Consider the following 17,069-nt stretch of genomic DNA (forward strand, 5'->3'; position numbering starts at 1 on the left):
TGTTTTGTTTTTTTGTTGTTGTTTCTCTCCCCAACGGGTCCCATTAAATGTGTTCCTGATGGGATTAAGTGTGGCTGCTGTCTTAAGCATTGCACATTACACACCGCATAAACATTTGTCCCAATGTTGACTCATGGACTAAGTCTTATCATTGTGTAAATATCGTGGAGAGCAGGAAAGCAACACAACATTTGTTTGCATCATCATTAACACATGCATATACCAGTGCATGTGTGAAGCACTTAGGTTGTATAGACCAGATGTGGTAGCCGTATTGCAGTGCAACGCATCTCACTTGACAAAGTGGAAACAGGTTTCCCCATTAGAAATGGACAAACTTCCATAGGAAGTATTCAACACATTAAATGTGATCCTGGACTTAGAGTTAACCTCACTCTCCTTGGAAGAAAAAAAAAAAAAAAAAAGCAAGCAAGTTTTCCACACCTTAGCTAAATTATTTGAGATGACTGTACCACTAACTTGGTGGACGTTGATTGATCTGGTCGAGTGGAACCACCAGAACTGTGGTGAAAAGTCTATCTTCACTCCAGGCAGGAGAAAGCAAACACTCTCATGGCGCTGGAAGGTTTTCCAGTAATAATTGACCCAGTTTTGCATAGGCCCTGGCCCACTTACACAATGAAGGCACACTCACTTACTCACTTACTCACTCACTCACTCACACACACACACGCTTCTCTTTTTAATTCGTCTGACCAGTTGACCACTGTCCTCCTTGGGCTTGTTCTGTACTTGTGGATTCTGTTTGGTCCTGAAATGGTGAATGTAGCATAGGACATTTATACTTTAACTAATAAAGACAATACAGAGTGGTGAGATTAATGGCTACAGCACACAAAATAGATGACTACTGCCACCACCACCACTACTACTACCCTACTCCTAATGCTACTACAACAGCTTCTCTCTCTGTCTCTCTGCCTCTGTCTCTCGCTGTCTCTCTCTGTCTCTCTCTAGCAAACCATTTCTCTTACCCCCCCCCCTTTACTACGAGTGTGTCTGGGTGAGTGTGTGATGTCAGAGTGAGGGGCATGTCAGCCCTGTCAACACCAAGACGGCTGCCAGAGATCACGACCTCTCCCATCAGGAACACTGTCCTACTCCGTGCAGTTTGCCTTAATGGCCGGCTACGTCATATCACACACACGCAGACACACGCTTGTGTGCACATGTGCACACATGAGCAGGGGAGTGAAAGGACAAAGGCAGGGGCAGACATAAAGTTCTGCTCTGATGGATAAAGAGTGTGTGCGACTCTGCATCCAGACTCCGAGCAGAATTTACGTAGCTCCCATCGTGGAAATTTGTGCAGACAGAGTAGAAAGCCAGACCGTCAATTACGATTAGAGTCATTTTAGGCAATTACCGGCAGAGGTTCAGGTTTCCAAATAAAACACGTAAAAGACTCCTTCGGCCCATCTCCCGCGCTTCCTCTGTGATGGTCCTGTGCAGTTGTGTGTGGAGGTGAAACATTATGAGTATTATGGATGAGCCTCAGGTCACTGATCTTTGGCCCCGTCTGGTTTTGTTGGCTAGAGGAGCGGGTGGCTGTACTTGTGTTGTGACTGATTGTTACCGTCCTCGGAGAAGAATATTAACGGGAACTCGTATGTCTTTATCCACGGTACTATATCACAGTAACGCTGTTTATTTGTGAAATTGGTAACAGTTGTTGAGATAATGGCGAGAGACTGTTGCATAAAAATCCTCGTCGGCTCTTGGTCCGGAGGTAACCCCTTTGAAACAGTCCTGAAAAGTATCATTCAGAAAATGGGATATTTACCATTTCAACAAAAAAAAAATGTGACAAACCTGGAAAAAAATTATGTTGACATGAGATTTATTCTGCAAACTTCTACGCCATATTTACAGTTTACTTACAAAATAACATCGTTGCAGAAGCCGCTCTCATCTGTTTATTTAAACATGGGCAATAGGAAACATCTTTGATTGAAATCCTGGGTGTGTTTCGGACACTGAAGTAGCAGTTTACGTACAGTACAAATTGTTTATTTTGTTGCCCTGCTGCACAGATACAGTAAGGAAACCTGCATTGTGCCAGCTTAGTGTCTCGTGAGCGTCTCGGCTGGAGGAAGTCAGTGATGAATGACCGACACATTAATGCCTCCCTATCCGAAGGCCTGACTGCCAGGCAGCATGGGCTTCTGGGGGCTCAGCAGGAGCAAACCATATTGAAGCCTTCCCGCCCACACTGGCTCAGAAAAACACTGTATATCTCCCACACTTAGCAGACACACACACACACGCGCAGTCTTTCAGAGGCACGGATGCACACGTGTGCATGGATGTACTGTATCCACACACAGAATCATATTCCTACACTGGATACGTGCGCAACCAATTGTGTGCGTGCACACACAGGCAGCGACACTGGCGCGCACACTCAACGAACCAAATCTGCTGTTGAAATAACAGTGCCGCTGCTACATAACAGAGACTTATTAATGCTAATATTTTCCTCACTATTAAAGGCCTGAGCCCAGCACTTTATCTTCTGCCTGGGTGCGTGTGTGTGTGTGAGCAGGTCTTATTAAAATGCTCATTATCAGTGTTTGGAGAATAAATACGCGGACAGACGGATAGAGGGCACATAGTATGCTGCGTAAGATCATACCAGCTCTCCTCCCGTCCTTGCTGGTTTCTCTCTCTCTTTCTCTCTCTCTCTGACTTGGCCCAAATAAACAACAAGCTTCTCTGTGAATTAAGATCTCATAAATGAAACCAAATAGTGAAAAAATAAACCTTAAAAAATAATAAAATGTTGGAAAACTGGCCTTAAAATGTGACCGCGGGGAGCACTGGAGACTCTGTCCCAGTGATTGTGTTACGGCGAGCTCTTTTCACTATGTTACTCTCAATGTTTTTCATAAATACTTTGGAAGTAGATTAATGGCAGGAGGATTTTTTTTTTGTCAAAAGCTTATCGACCCCCCCCCCCCCCGACCTGTACATGCAGAGATTCTGGTGCCCTGTATTGTATTGCCACTTTCTGACATGTTGGCTGCATTTACCCAGATCTCTCTGTCTCTCTGTCTCTCTCTCTCTCTCTCTCTCTCTCTCTCTCTCTCTCTCTCTCTCTCTCTCTCTCTCTCTCTCTCTCTCTCTCTCTCTCTCACTCTCGTTGATTTACATTTTAATAGGTCATCCATGCAGCAGGAAATTTGCTTTTAATTGTGCAAACATTTCGTGAGGCTGATCAATGTCATCCTCAAAGAAGTTTCCAGCTGATATTTCGAATTTTCAACTCGGCTTCACTTGAACACACAAAAAAACACCTCTGCCAGCGAAGCTATGCAACTGTTGTCCAAGCTCGCTCCTCTCCTCCAGACATCTGCTGTCTAGTCCTTTCTCCTCCTGCTTATGCATTATGAAGTTGTATTGCAGGCTCGGCAAGGGACACAGCTCTGCTACGCCTCCGCTCGGCTCGGCCCAACTCAGCTCTGTCCCCGCGCAGGGCTCCTGTGAAAGACACAATTTTTTTGTGTGCAGTTATGAGTGTATGATGAAGAACCTCTCATGGTTGCGATGATTAAAACCTTAGAAAAATCTTTGTTCTCACTATTGCCGCTCCCTCTCTTCACACACGATAGCGTGCTCGACCAACGCTGCTTTCCGTCGCTGCCCGCTCTGAGTCAACCGTGTGCAAGCGCAGCTCCCATCTACAGTTGAGTCAGATCGGGTAGCGATAGTGTCGAAACCAAAACACTGAATTCAGGTATGAGTCTTGGAACGTAAACAAGAAGTCGATCGTATTTCGCAAGCCAGTAAACCATTCACTGCTGAACTCAACACAGGAGAACTGGAGGAACTCTAGATGAACCAAAAATAATTGTCCTTAGGGCACGGTCACACAGGTACAGAGCCGTAGTGGGGACATATCCCTACTACGGCTCCGTACACATGCGCAAAATTATTTTTTTATTTTTCAGCCACACAACATGAACCAAATCTGATCATTACAGGTTTGTGTCTCCTGTGACTCAGTATTTCCTTATGTGCACAACCTTTGCCAAATTAACACTGGCAAATTTTCGCCTCCCGTTCACTTCTGTTCTATGCGAGTGAAGGGTTGAAAAAAACATTCGCTCCCGGTGGCAAGGCAAATTTGCGAATTAGCTGGTCAAAATTCACCAAAGTTGAATTCCGCGTAAAGCAAAGATGCGACTGTTTTTATTCACCCCTTAACTCGCATAGAATGGAAGTGAACAGGGGGCAAATATTAGCCAACGTTAATTTGGTACATATTTGACTGTGCTCTTATTCACCCTCTCCACCATACTGAAGTGCCATAGTCTCCAATGTTAAAACTTAGCTGTAAAAGCACAATTTCAAGAGTAGGATTCGTCACAGTCACAGCTGGAAATCATCTCAGTAGCTATAATAAAACATTTCCCATGGCTGAGCTATGTTTTTTACCATTGTTTTAGAAGAAAAAAGAAGATGAAAGCCACTTTATTTTATCATTGCATTCTTACAATGAATTTGTTCTCTGCATTTAACCTGCCCTATTGTATAGCAGCAGTGGGCAGCTGCAGTGCCCGGGGACCAACTTCAGTTCTTCTTTCCATTGCCTTGGTCAGGGGCACAGACAGGAGTATTAACCCTAACATGCGTGTCTTTTTGATGGTGGGAGGAAACCGGAGCACCTGGAGGAAACCCACACACACATGGAGAGAACATGCAAACGCCACACAGAAAGGACCTGGGACGGCCTGGGGTTCGAACCCCAGGACCTTCTTGCTTTGAGGCAACAGTGCTAACCACTGGGTCACAGTGCCGCCAAATGAAAGTCAATCAGCAGAGCAGCCATTCGCCTTCATTCATTTTATATCATGAAAACTGTGATACTTAAACACATTTGAAGTCAGTAGGCGAAAAAAAGGGTGGTTTGTCACCAAGTTCGAACATATGTATTGTATACTATACTGCATACTAACAACATGCAGTTGCTTTTTGCCATTGTTATTCCATAGGCTACTCCTCACTGTGGCTACATTACAGCGGACTAGAGAGGAATATATGGCAGAGAGGATGAAAAGCTTCGAGTTTTGCATATGCTTATCCACAACGTGGATATACAACACATTGAACATGGAAATGCTGGGATTCGTTGTGGTACCCTCACACAGATGTGATTCCAGGTTGCTTTGCCAATGTCGAATGCTCTGAAGATTGTCGTGCCATACCCAGGATTTTCTTGGATTTTGCGCCCTGAACCCCATCACACTAAAGGCAATCCCAGTAAAAATCCAGGATCTTAGTTTGGTATGAAAGGGTCATGAGTCAGTTCAGTAATAGCTTGTCCTACAGCTAATAGGGGAATACAGCAAAAGCAGCTGAGGCTGTCCTCGGTTGAAGAGGCCAGTGTCTTCTCTAACCTCCTCTATCTTGTCTCATTTGATCTTGGAAATACAACATCTGGATTCTGGCATACAGAGGTCAATCAGTCAGTCAGTCAGTCATTCAGCCTCCTGGAACGAGCGTAAGGGGCTCGCTCCCGCTGCGAGCGCGTGGGAGTCTGTTTGCTCCCAGTAGCCTCATTTCCTCCCTGCTTTTGTAGTTATCTGATTGTGAGGGTGGGGTGGGGGGAATGGGTTATTGACAATTTGGAGCTGGAGAAATGAGAATGGACAAGTAGACTCAACATTTCATGAGACAGTATTAGCCCTAGAGCTTAGTATCACAGATTTGTTTTGTGTGTCACTGAGTTGCTCTTGAACCATGGTAAGAACATGGGCAGATACATTCAATACATAAATACAGCCTTTTATGCCTTACTGCCTTACTTGCTGAGCTACGTTACTGCATAGAAAATTTAATTTTCACAGCAGCATCAAACACGGAGCACAATAACGTCAGTGGCAGTAGCTTAAAATGTATTTGTAGGCTAATAACTTACAGGGTTCTGCAGGAGGATGTCGTCTGTTGAAGAGCAATACTCCCGCTATTGGATTCCTTCACAGAATACCTTATTGGAGTGAAGCCATTTCCACACTGCGTTTACATGGATGCGAGGGTCTAAGGACAGGATGTTGTGTTGCTGTAAAGCCCCTTGAGGCAAATTTTTAATTCGTGATATTGGGCTATACGAATAAAATTGACTTTACATGGACCCTAATATTCCACTAATAATTAGAATAACAGCCCAATCAGAATAAAAACGCCTCATGTAACCACCTCAATCGGAAGAGACTGGCCCGATTGGAAGGACTTTTCAATCGGGATGAGTGGGGTTTGATAAGCCGTTCAATAGGAAAATATTAGCACCTAATAGCCATGTGAATGCTTAATCTGATTGTTTGTCTCTGGTTGAATAAAGATATTCTTTCTGCACATGTTTGCCCCATGTGGGGGTAACATTAAGTGACATGAACGAGTTTCCAGGAGGAATGGAAACATGGTGGTAGCAAAACAAAACTGTCTGTGGCTGATACAACTTTTTTGTTGGCGACCTTAAAAGATTTTCAGCAATCCTTAAAAGGATTGTTGAATGCCTCAATGGTCAAAAAAGCTTGAAACATTAAATATTAACAGGCGGAACTTCTCCACCTTCCTTCTTGTTCTCCTTCTATTTCTTCTTTCTTCATTTTTCTTCACCGGGTGGCAGGGGTGGCCCAGTGGTTAGCACTGTTGCCTCACAGCAAGAAGGTCCTGGGTTCAAACCCCAGGCCGTCCCAGGTCCTTTCTGTGTGGAGTTTGCATGTTCTCCCCGTGTCTGTGTGGGTTTCCTCCCACCATCAAAAAGACATGCATGTTAGGATTAATACTCCTGTCTGTGCCCCTGAGCAAGGCAATGGAAAGAAGGACTGGAGTTGGTCCCCGGGCGCTGCAGCTGCCCAACTGCTGCTATTACAATAGGATGGGTTAAATGCAGAAGACAAATTTCATTGTAACAGAACTGTACAATGACAAAAATAGAGTGACTTTCTTTTTCTTCTTCTTTCTTCTTCCTCCTCTTCTTTTGTTATATTTCCGGCAGATTAGAAGCTTCACAGCGGGTGGAACCACCTTGCACATGTCAAAAAAGTTGTATTCTGATTAAATCTTTTGGGACATGTAAACACACATCTTGTTGGGTCTTAGTGTCCATGTAAATAGTTAAGTAGGAATCTCTAATCAGAACGATTTCAGTCGGGTTGAGGAAATATCCATGTAACCGCAGCTACTCTCCCAATTTTCGATACTGCACAAGGGCTGACGCTATGTGACAGCTGGCCACACGTTTCTCTTGGGTTTTAGGGTGTAAAAATTTTGGTTGTGAATGTAGTCACTGGAAGTAAAACAGGTCCACATTTTGAGTTGGGATGGGACAATGTACAACAAACCTCTTTCCAATTTGTTATTAAAAAAAAAAGTCCTAGGAAAAGAAAATGAAGCCACCACATATATAGAAAAGAAACAGATGCTCGTTTGAGTTAGGAGATGTAACGACATGGTGCATATTGCTGGTTTTACACTCAGAGGTTGTCGGGCATGCTATAGAAATCATCCGCTAGTTACCGGCTGCCCTTCTTCATGCAGCCAGACTGTCAAATATTTGATGACAGGCAGTCCCCCATGTGGCATCGTCGTCACCATATGGTGCCCCTTTTACCATCCACCCAAGACCAGCCCACAATCACGGAGACACACACACACACACACACACACACACACACACACACACACACACCAAAAGGCAGTTCTAAAGTGCCCTGATGCCCTTTTATTAAGCCTATTAAAGTTTACTGTGTGCTTAGCCGTACCTGCATGTTCTATCAAGTTTTACGGCCCCAGCACAGCATTTAAAAGATAAGGCCAGTTTAGCTGCATGCAGCTGTGGAGGAGGTGGGCGATGCTCGCATGAAAGGTGCACATGGAAATCTCTTGTAAGGGACAACGCTTTTACCAGATACTCTAATGAAGGTGAGTGTGTGTGTGTGTGTGTGTGTGTGTGTTTGTGTGTGTATGTTTGCATGTGAAAGATATGAAAGTGGGTCCAGTCAACTCTGTCTATGCCCAGCCCTGGCCAGCACTTGTTGAACAAGGCGACAGGTGTACCACAACCGGAGGTGAAGAGGTGCCAATATCCATATCCTTTTGCTTAGCGCTCAGCAATCTCACTGCCTTATTGCTTTCATAGACTCATTATACCCTGCACACCAACAAACACACACACACACACACACACAGCATCTAATAAAAGTGCTAGAAGTGATATGATGAGCCTGAGATCATATTAAATTTCCTGTAGGTTAACAGTACATTTTTCCATCATGATGTATAGTGTGCCGAGCATCTGGCATCTGCCGGTGTTAAGTCAGTCGAGTGAGTATTTGGGATAGGTGTGTGTGCGTGTGCGTGCGCCCTGTGTGTGTGATGTGATTGTCGATGGCAGGGGTGGCATTCGCACCACTTCCAGCCGTTTGTCGTCGTCCCTGGCTGGTGCTGTGCCGCAGGGATACAGAACCGAAACACGAGGATCTGTTGTCACTGGAAGAGCTCCCTCTTTCCAGTTACATCAGAAAATTTCCACACCATATTTAGGGAAAGAAAAAAAAACAGCAGGAGACGAATATAAAAGAGAAAATGGGAGTAACAAAGAGAGAAAGAAAGGAACGAGGGCTTAAATTTATTTAGATATGTAGAAGTTTCTTTCTTTTTCTTTTTTTTTCTTTCTTAATTTGTTGAGGTGAGATGATATCCCCAACTGTCCATTTCCAAAGTACACAGAGTCCTAAATCAGTCATTGGCGGCTGAAGGACATGCTCACTTGCATTAGAAAACAGTTTTACAGACCATGTGCACCGTTTGGCCATTGGGCCGCTGGATATTGAATAATAGCGGCTCACTTTTAGGGAGAAAGATTAAGAGCATGTGTATTTTCACATGGTGTTGTTATTCGTGTCTGATTGAACTGAATTGCTTTCAGGTATTGGCACCTCATTTGGCTGCTTGGGTTCATTTGGTGGAGTTTGTAGAAATGAGCAGTTTGGTCACGGTTTGGACGGGCCATGCAGGAGCTGGAGTTCTCCAGGCGAGCCCCAGCGTTCATGTCACTGTTCCATCGCCACAGTAAACAGAGGTGGCAGGTCATTTAGATCTGGCCGGCTTGTGGCTTCTGTGTTATGTCCACTCTGTTGGGGAAAAGCTAAGCTTAGCCGGTCCAGACCAGGCCAAACGGCAGCCTATCATTTCCATTTGGGGAAAAGGGAAGTTCTGGAAAGCCACCACCAAGCTCAGCCTTCCCACAGACTTGCGGGGCCTTGGATCCGACCTCCAGCAAACACAAGGCTGGCTACTCCACGCTGTCTTCTCCAGCCGTCTTTGCCCAATTGGATTCTGTCTCTGTCTCGCTCTCTGTCTCTGCCTATATGTTCTTAACCCCTGTCTTTTTCTCCCTGTGTTCTCTCCTTTCCACCCTGTGTTCCTTCATAGATGGGAAGGAGTGACACTTTATGAATCTGTAAATCTTCTCAGACTTGGGCACGATAAATTCCTCTTTCTTTTTTTTTTTTGCTTTGGCCCAGCCACGTTGGAGTCCATGAGACTACTCCGTGACTGTTTAACAAAACTGTCACGGCCGCAAAATGTAAGCGTCGTTTCCTCAGGTGGGTGGGTAGGTAGAGCCCACAGAGGATATGCATTCAATTATGCTGATTAGACCCTTTCTTCTCCTCTGAGCTCCGTTTTCAAAGTGCTGACAGTCATTTGAAGTGTAAAAGTGTGTGACGAAGCGTGGAGCAAACTGGAACGGTTGAGGCAGGTACTATGTGATATTTAACAACATGTTGAAACACGGTGAAATAGAATAAATCCGTTTTGAAAAGCTTGGCTTTCCCTGTCTCTGAAGTCCAGCTTTTATAAAGATTCCCCAAACCTGGAAACTTTTTGCTCCCCCAAAAGAGGCGCGATTCCAACGTGGGGCAAGGATTGTTTGTAGGCCCTGGGACGACATACATCCCAAGTTCAACCTGCGGTAGTGAAGCCTTCGATATGATTGGGTTGACGGTTGATTGCACCTGGACCAGTCTGCGGCACTCGGTGAAGTCATTTTTCCATGCCGGAGATCCCTAACTAACATCTTGCAAAAAGCCAGTGGAGCTATCCAAAGACCGTGACACTGAAATACCATCGAGGATGATGATGGAGGACCCAGTCCCCTGACCTTTTTTAATGTGGAGCAGTGGTTAGGCCCTCGAAACTGGTAATGGGAGGCTTGTGGGTTTGAAAGGAGTGCGGACTCCTGCTGCTTGGTCTCCAGGCCAAGTCATCTATATTACCTCTGTTCTTCAGTCCAACACTGTTATAGCCCAAGTCATACACTGTTGGTCTCATTGTAAGTTATGCTAAAGGATCACAGTGCCCACTCAGCAAATTCATCATGTAATTCTATATAATTTTATGTCTGGTCAGTGATGCTGTATCTCATGGTCACTTAATCCAGACATGCAATGGTCCCCTTCTATTCCATGCTCCTGGTCCTCTGTAGGAGAGAAAGAATCATAAATTCTTTGTTTCAACACAAAAGTGGGCCCAGTCGTGAACAGCGAGGCAGTAAGAGCGGCCGTGACAGACAAAATGGCGTGGTTGCTGTTTAAAAGGGGTCATGGGGGCAGGTTTTCCCCTCGACAAGACAGAAGCTGATTTGGGACTAATGGGCCGATCACACGTCCACCCTGTCCTGCCCTCGCCAACATGTGGCTTTAAACACTTCTCCTTTCCTTGACGCCTGGCTCAGAACGAATCCCCGCTGTATATCCACCCACCCCTCCATCTCGAGTTTCTCCCCTCAGACAAAGAAAAAGGCTTTAAGTGCCGGAATCACCATCATTGTAACTGTTATTTCTGACTATTGAGGAAGACTATCGAGCTTCGTCCTTTTCTTGGCGTTTCTTCTCCCCCATCTCTGCTGTTGTCCTCTTTCCTCTCACTTTACTTGCACCTCTCTCTCAGATGTCCGTGCTTGATTGATTACAGCAATTTTCAGACCCCCCCCCCACCCCGTCCTGTATCCTCTCCGGTCACTTTCTCATTCTCCATGTGTCTCTCCGCGCCTGAGGCGGCCTTCTTCCCTCTCTCCCTGTGGATGAAAAGCGAAGAGGTAAATCAAGCTTTTAGTGGATTAGGCTACGCAGTCTCCAGCTGCCTCTTCTGCTGCCTTGCCTCTGTCTGCCACCATTATTTTCCACAGACAGCCTTGAAACATGTTCGAGGAGCAATGTTTGAAATACTGACCTGCTAAGAGAGCTCCCAAATGTTGTCACAATTCCCACCCCCTAACCCCGAGTCCAGCGAGCCTTGCGTACATTTTTGCTCTCAATAAATCCCTGATAGATATACGAGGGAGGTTAATAAGTCATTCAGCACCTGGGAGTGAGTCGAGGGCCCCGCATTCATTTCCTCTGTTCGTTTCAGACGAACAAGTTCATTTTCAGCAGACGCACACTTTGTCTTTCCGTATGCACCTTAGGTCCAAGGTGGGGGGGGGGGAATCCCGTGGAATCAATCCTGTACAAGACATTGTTCGAAAAAACAAAAAAAATCGAAAATTATTGACTGGCTGATCAATTAGTCTTCCACCAAACTAGCCTAGTTGTCTTCCTTTGGCATGGCACATTAGTAAATAGTCCCCAAGAGGTCTTGAGATAACGGATCGGGGCTTATTTTTCAACCATGCGAACTCCATATGGTTAAATTAGCTCTGTCATCTCCTCATCTTGCGCTGCTCAATAATACCCCGAGGTTGTTTACTTTTTTACTAGCAATGTCTAGGTATCATATTCAGTGCATATCACTGTCAAGTCCTTTTTTTTGTTTTGTTTTGTTTTTTTACATAAAGAGGCTTGTCAAAAAAACACTGTTATTTTCTTTAACCACTGTGGAGGTGTGGGCGTGAGAGGGGAAGTGCTCTTTGGCAGTTTGGAGCGGTCACTTCCCCTATACGGGAAACTCTGGGGGCTCAGGCCTCTCTAATTTCTCGGAGGATGGTTTTGGTCGTTCTGCATAAGATTATGTACACTGGACTTCAGGACCTCTGAACAGAGCTGGCCAGGACCGTAGCCACAACAGAACCTAGTGGTCCACTGAAACATGCTGCCAGGTCTGCTATACACAGCCGCCGTACGAGAGTCTGGACCAGGCAGGCCAAAACAAACTGAACAGAGCCTGGCCAGGCCTGCAGGAAACAAGTGGGTCCACCCTTTAGTGGTGGAGTTACATGAGCAATCTTCTTCCTTTCTTCTCTCTTTTGCTCTCTATCTGTCTCTGTCTCTCTGTCTTTGCCTGTCTCTCTCTGTCCTCCATTCTCTTGTAGTGTCCACACACAACCATTTTGGATTTTTTTTTTTTTTTGGTGTTTTCTTTCTCTTGCTCTCCCCTCTGCTTGTCCAGCCATACATTTTTGCATTTAATTTCAGCTTTGCAGAAGCCGATTTTAGCTCTTGGCTTCCAGGCAGCTCTCTTTGTTGTTGTCTGAGATTGGCTTCTCTGTGGGTCATTGGGTTCAGCTTGACACACTGACCTCGGAGGCAGAGAGTAACAGCAGCGCCACTTTTATCTGTTTATCCGTTATATTGTTATTCCTGATCAGCTACAAGAACTGATCTATTTCCCATGCAGCACCATTAACACTCGGCCTGGCTTGTTCAGGTTTTCCAAAGTGGACAGGGAGAGAGTTGAGATATTGGAGGCCGGAGGAGTAAAGAAATGAGCGGTATTGAGATGGAAGACTAGAGGCGGGACATCATACCCGTGGACAAGAGTGGCTTGGGACGCTTGGGACCATCTCCCTCTCTTCTTCTCCCTCTTTTCCTCCCTCCTTACCAAAATGTTGACAATGCCAAGAGCGATGTCTTTTCCACATCTCTCCTGTTCCCGCTCCAGCTCCCCTCCCACACCCCTTCACCTCATCCCATGTCCCTTTAAATCTTCCTCTTTTTTTTTATATGTGATGTTCTGAGCTGCAAATGATTGAGTGGACCATCTTTCCCTTATGCAGACCTGGAGCTTGTGTTAGCTGAACTTGAGAGTATTTCTGATGGTTAGGCCCACAGAACCAGGTATCGGTGAATCAGATACAGACCGGACATGATCACACGCCAGGTCTGAATCAAACCCTGCGAGCTTCAGTCACGAGTTTGACAAACATGTGGTGTGTGTAAAATCTCTTGCTCAAAGACTCTTTCTCATCTTTATTACTCTCCCTTTACTCCCTATGCACTCCCCCAAACACACACACACACACACACACACACACACACTGCTACTCTTCTACCACTCATTCACATCCACATACAACCTCTCGAGTGCAGAACTAACAGTGAGGCGTTAACACGACACAGGAGTGGCGTTGGTGAGAAAACAACGGCCCAGGATATGGTCTCCATATATTTTGTGTGTCTGCTCTGAGTTCTCTGAGACCCAAAACCCCAAACCACCTCTAAATGGAAACCAGAGGGCTGGGAGTGGCAGATAACACTCAGTCTATCAGTCAGTCGGTCTCACTTGACTTGCAGCAGCAGCTAGACAAAAGCTGCTGATGTGAACTCAGTCAGGCAGCCTGTGAATATGGCTACGGCCCCACCTAACCAGCCATAGCTGATGGCGAAGTCAGTGAGTCAGTCAGTAAGGCTGTGTACTGGCAAGGATATGGCATTATGAGACGAGCAAGAAGAAGAAAGCCACTTCATTTAATCTTTGTACAGGTTACAATGAAATTTGTTCTCTGCATTTAACCCATCCGCTTGTATAGGAGCAGTGCAGCACTCGAGGACCAACCCCAGTTCTTCTTTCCATTGCCTTGCTCAGGGGCACAGACAGGAGTATTCACCTTAACATGCGTGACTTTTTGATGGTGGTGGGAGGAAACCGGAGCAGCCAGAGGAAACCCATGCAGACACGGGGAGAACATGCAAACCCCACACAGAAAGGACCTGGCACGGCCTGGGGTTCGAACCCAGGACCTTATTGCAGTGAGGCAACACTGGGCCACCGTGCTTGATTTATGGTGATTTGTATCACCATATCACCATACAAGAGTCACGATTATATTGGTGTATTATGATACTACGAACACTGCAGTATTTTGTCAGAATTTTAGAAAAATGTCGTAAAGAAAACGTCTCAATATGCGGCTACCACGTCTCTTTGTGTGTAATCTGCGGAATTGATGCAGTGTTTTCTTATACCCCACCAGTCAGTCACTCGTTCAATTGCCCAGTCAACAATGCCAGCTTTTTCAACAAGTCACCCAGACAACAAATATCATTGTTATTCAATCACTCATTTACATCCATAGGTTATCCAAGTTTCTTGGTCTTGTCTCTGTGGTGCTGTCTCTCCCTACAGCCCAACTCTGTGTGTGTGTGTGTGTGTGTGTGTGTGTGTGTGTGTGTGTGTGTGTGTGTGTGTGTGTGTGTGTGTGTGTGTGTGTGTGTCGCTCTCTCTTTCTTTTTCTCTGGCTCTCTCCTCTCGCTCTCTCTCTTGCTCTGTCAGCCTGTCTGTCTTGCGCTCTCTCTCTTCTCTCTCACTCTCTGTCTGTCAAATTCAAATTTGCTTTATTGGCATGACAAGCATTCTCATCTTGCCAAAGCATTAATAACATATGATACAAAATACTTAATGTCATAGCAAATTCGGGGGGCAGCCCGGGAACCGCCGCAGCGCGAACCCGTATCTCCTGCACCGCGAGCGACAACGTTAACCAGTCTGTCTCTGTCTGTCTGTCTCTCTCTGTCGCTGTCCGTGTCTGTCTGTGTCTATCTCATGCTGTGTGTGTGTGTGTAAGTGTGTGTGTGTGTTTGTCTCTCTCACTCGCTCTCTCTTTATCTGGCTCTCTCTCACTCTCTCTGTCTTTCTGTCTGTCTCCGTGTCTTTCTGTCTTGGGCTCTCGCTCTCTCTCTCTCGCTCTCTCTGTCTTGCTGTCTGTCTCTCTGTGTCTTTCTGTCTCTGTCTTGGGCTCTCTCTTTCTCTCTGTCTGTCTGACTGACTGTCTGTCTCTTCTCTGTCGCTCTGTCTATCTGTCTCTCTCTATCTGTCTGTCTGTCTGTTGTGTGTGTGCATGTGCGCGTGTGTGTGTGTGTGTGTGTGTGTGTGTGTGTGTGTGTGTGTGTGTGTGTGTGTGGAAAGACAGTTCAAGAGCCCTCGGAGTGGTTAGGGTTTGTTTGGACAGATCAGTGGGTCGGTTGTGACTGATGTTGAGGTCTCTGTGAATGACGGGGAAACGCTCAGCTCAATTGTTCAAACAGGTTTTGAACATTTTCTGTCTGAAGGACCTTCTTCTAATGCGATAACAGGGCTTGACCTTTTAAATCTACCCGCTATCTGAGGAAATCATGGCCAGCCCTAAGGACCGGAACAAAGTAATAAACAAGGAGAATCTGCTCCCTCTCTTTGTCATCTGTGCTCCAGGACACTGTTGTGTTTGGACGGCCCACAGCCACTTGCTGGGTTTGTGCTCTTTCTGAGCTCTCCACCTCCCCTCCACTTAATCTTGAAACCATCAGCTCCCTAGTCTGGCTTTCTTTAAATTGAATTTAAAATATTCATTCTTTTTTAAGCCCTGTGAGTTAAGTCCCTCAAGGCCTTGTGGATTTCGGCGTGTGTAGCGCTAAAGGAATTCAGACGGAGCTATGGGATTCCCGATCTGCACACACCATGTTTCACTCTCCGTCCCCGGCAGACCGGTTTGACACTGCGGCGTTGTACTAGGGGGGCGATGTTGTATGAGCTCCAACAACTCCTGTACTTGTGAGCTACGGTTGGTACGGAGCCAGGTCTGCTTATTTCATTTCATTTTAAAGTTTAGTTTGTTTCGGGACTATTGGACTTTGCAGACTGGCTAGGTTCGGTTCAGTTCAGAGAGAATAAGAAAATCTCTGCAGATGCCCAAACTGGGATGTTCAACATTTATATCGACTACCTCCACCAAAACCTTTTTGCGTAGTAAACACAAGTGAACTGGATGTAAAACATGCAAGAAATTGTATGTTTTACATCCAGGGAAGCGGTAAGGCGAGAGCTTGGCTTTTAGCTGGATCCCCAGCTGGAATATAGCATGGCCTTAAATTGAGTTTTTGGAACAATCCCCGATTTGGGACGTTCTTCGAACAACAGGAAAGGCTTGGACAATTGCAGGAAGCAAAGGCTGTTAGGGGAAATGGCTTATTACCTCCCGTGTGTGTGTGTGTGTGTGTGTCAGAGAGAGAGAGAGAGAGAGTTGGAACATGCATCCATAAATGTGTGTTTGTGCATATCCAAGTCAGTAGCCTGTGGTAAATATATTTTCAAGTATTTTCAATGTGTGCATGTGAATACACTCATCTCTTGTGCTTGTCTTGACCTTATTACCCGTGTGTGTGTGTGTGTGTGTGTGTGTGTGTGTGTGTGTGTGTGTGTGTGTGTGTGTGTGTGTGTGTGTGTGTGTGTGTGTGTGTGCACACACAGGGCTCTCTTTAATATTCCAATCCTGTTTCCTTTTCCTCCTCTGCAGGTCTGTATGAGCTGCTGGCGGCCCTGCCCTCCCAGCTCCAGCCCCATGTCAGCCGCCTCGAGGACAGCACCTTCCTCCAGAACATGTTCGGAGAGAGGAGCCTCCACTCACTGGTCAAGGTAAAATAAAACAAAAACAAGCCAAAAAAAAAAAATCCATCTCTTCCTTTTCAGGTTCCCCGTCTGTGGTGGTATGTGGACTATGCGTGGTTTTTTTTTTTTATTTTATCAGAGCACCTGTGGGCTTTTTGTTCCCCCCTGCTGTTTTGCTTTCTTTGGTTGAAGATTTGTGGTTGTCTTTCGTTAGCCTCTGTCTCTCTTCCCTCTTGCTTCAGTGTCTGTCTTCCCTATGCGCACGCATACATGACACGTTTTATGTGCTGAATTCAAGGCCTCGCTGACTGTTCTTCACTTCATTTTACACTTCCTTCTAACCGCATTCATGCGTTACAGAGGTTTTGGTCATGCCAAGACGGTTTACCCACCCGTATCTTCTGTCTCACTCTCTGTCGTCGTGAAGGTGAAGAGTAAACCGACTCTGGGTCCGTGGCCCAGTT

At 45.7% G+C, this 17,069-nt stretch overlaps 1 protein-coding gene across 1 annotated transcript in view; it reads left to right on the forward strand.

Moving 5' to 3' along the window:
* mpp7a (MAGUK p55 scaffold protein 7a) overlaps positions 1-17,069 on the forward strand; it is a 148,833-nt gene that overhangs the window by 41,161 nt on the left and 90,603 nt on the right. The window contains exon 4 of the mRNA XM_056299186.1: positions 16,514-16,632. Coding sequence (XP_056155161.1) covers positions 16,514-16,632 — 119 coding nt within the window. The remainder of the gene's footprint in view (positions 1-16,513; positions 16,633-17,069) is intronic.

This window comes from Lampris incognitus, chromosome 19 (genome assembly GCF_029633865.1).
Source record: "Lampris incognitus isolate fLamInc1 chromosome 19, fLamInc1.hap2, whole genome shotgun sequence".
Classification (NCBI taxonomy): domain Eukaryota; kingdom Metazoa; phylum Chordata; class Actinopteri; order Lampriformes; family Lampridae; genus Lampris; species Lampris incognitus.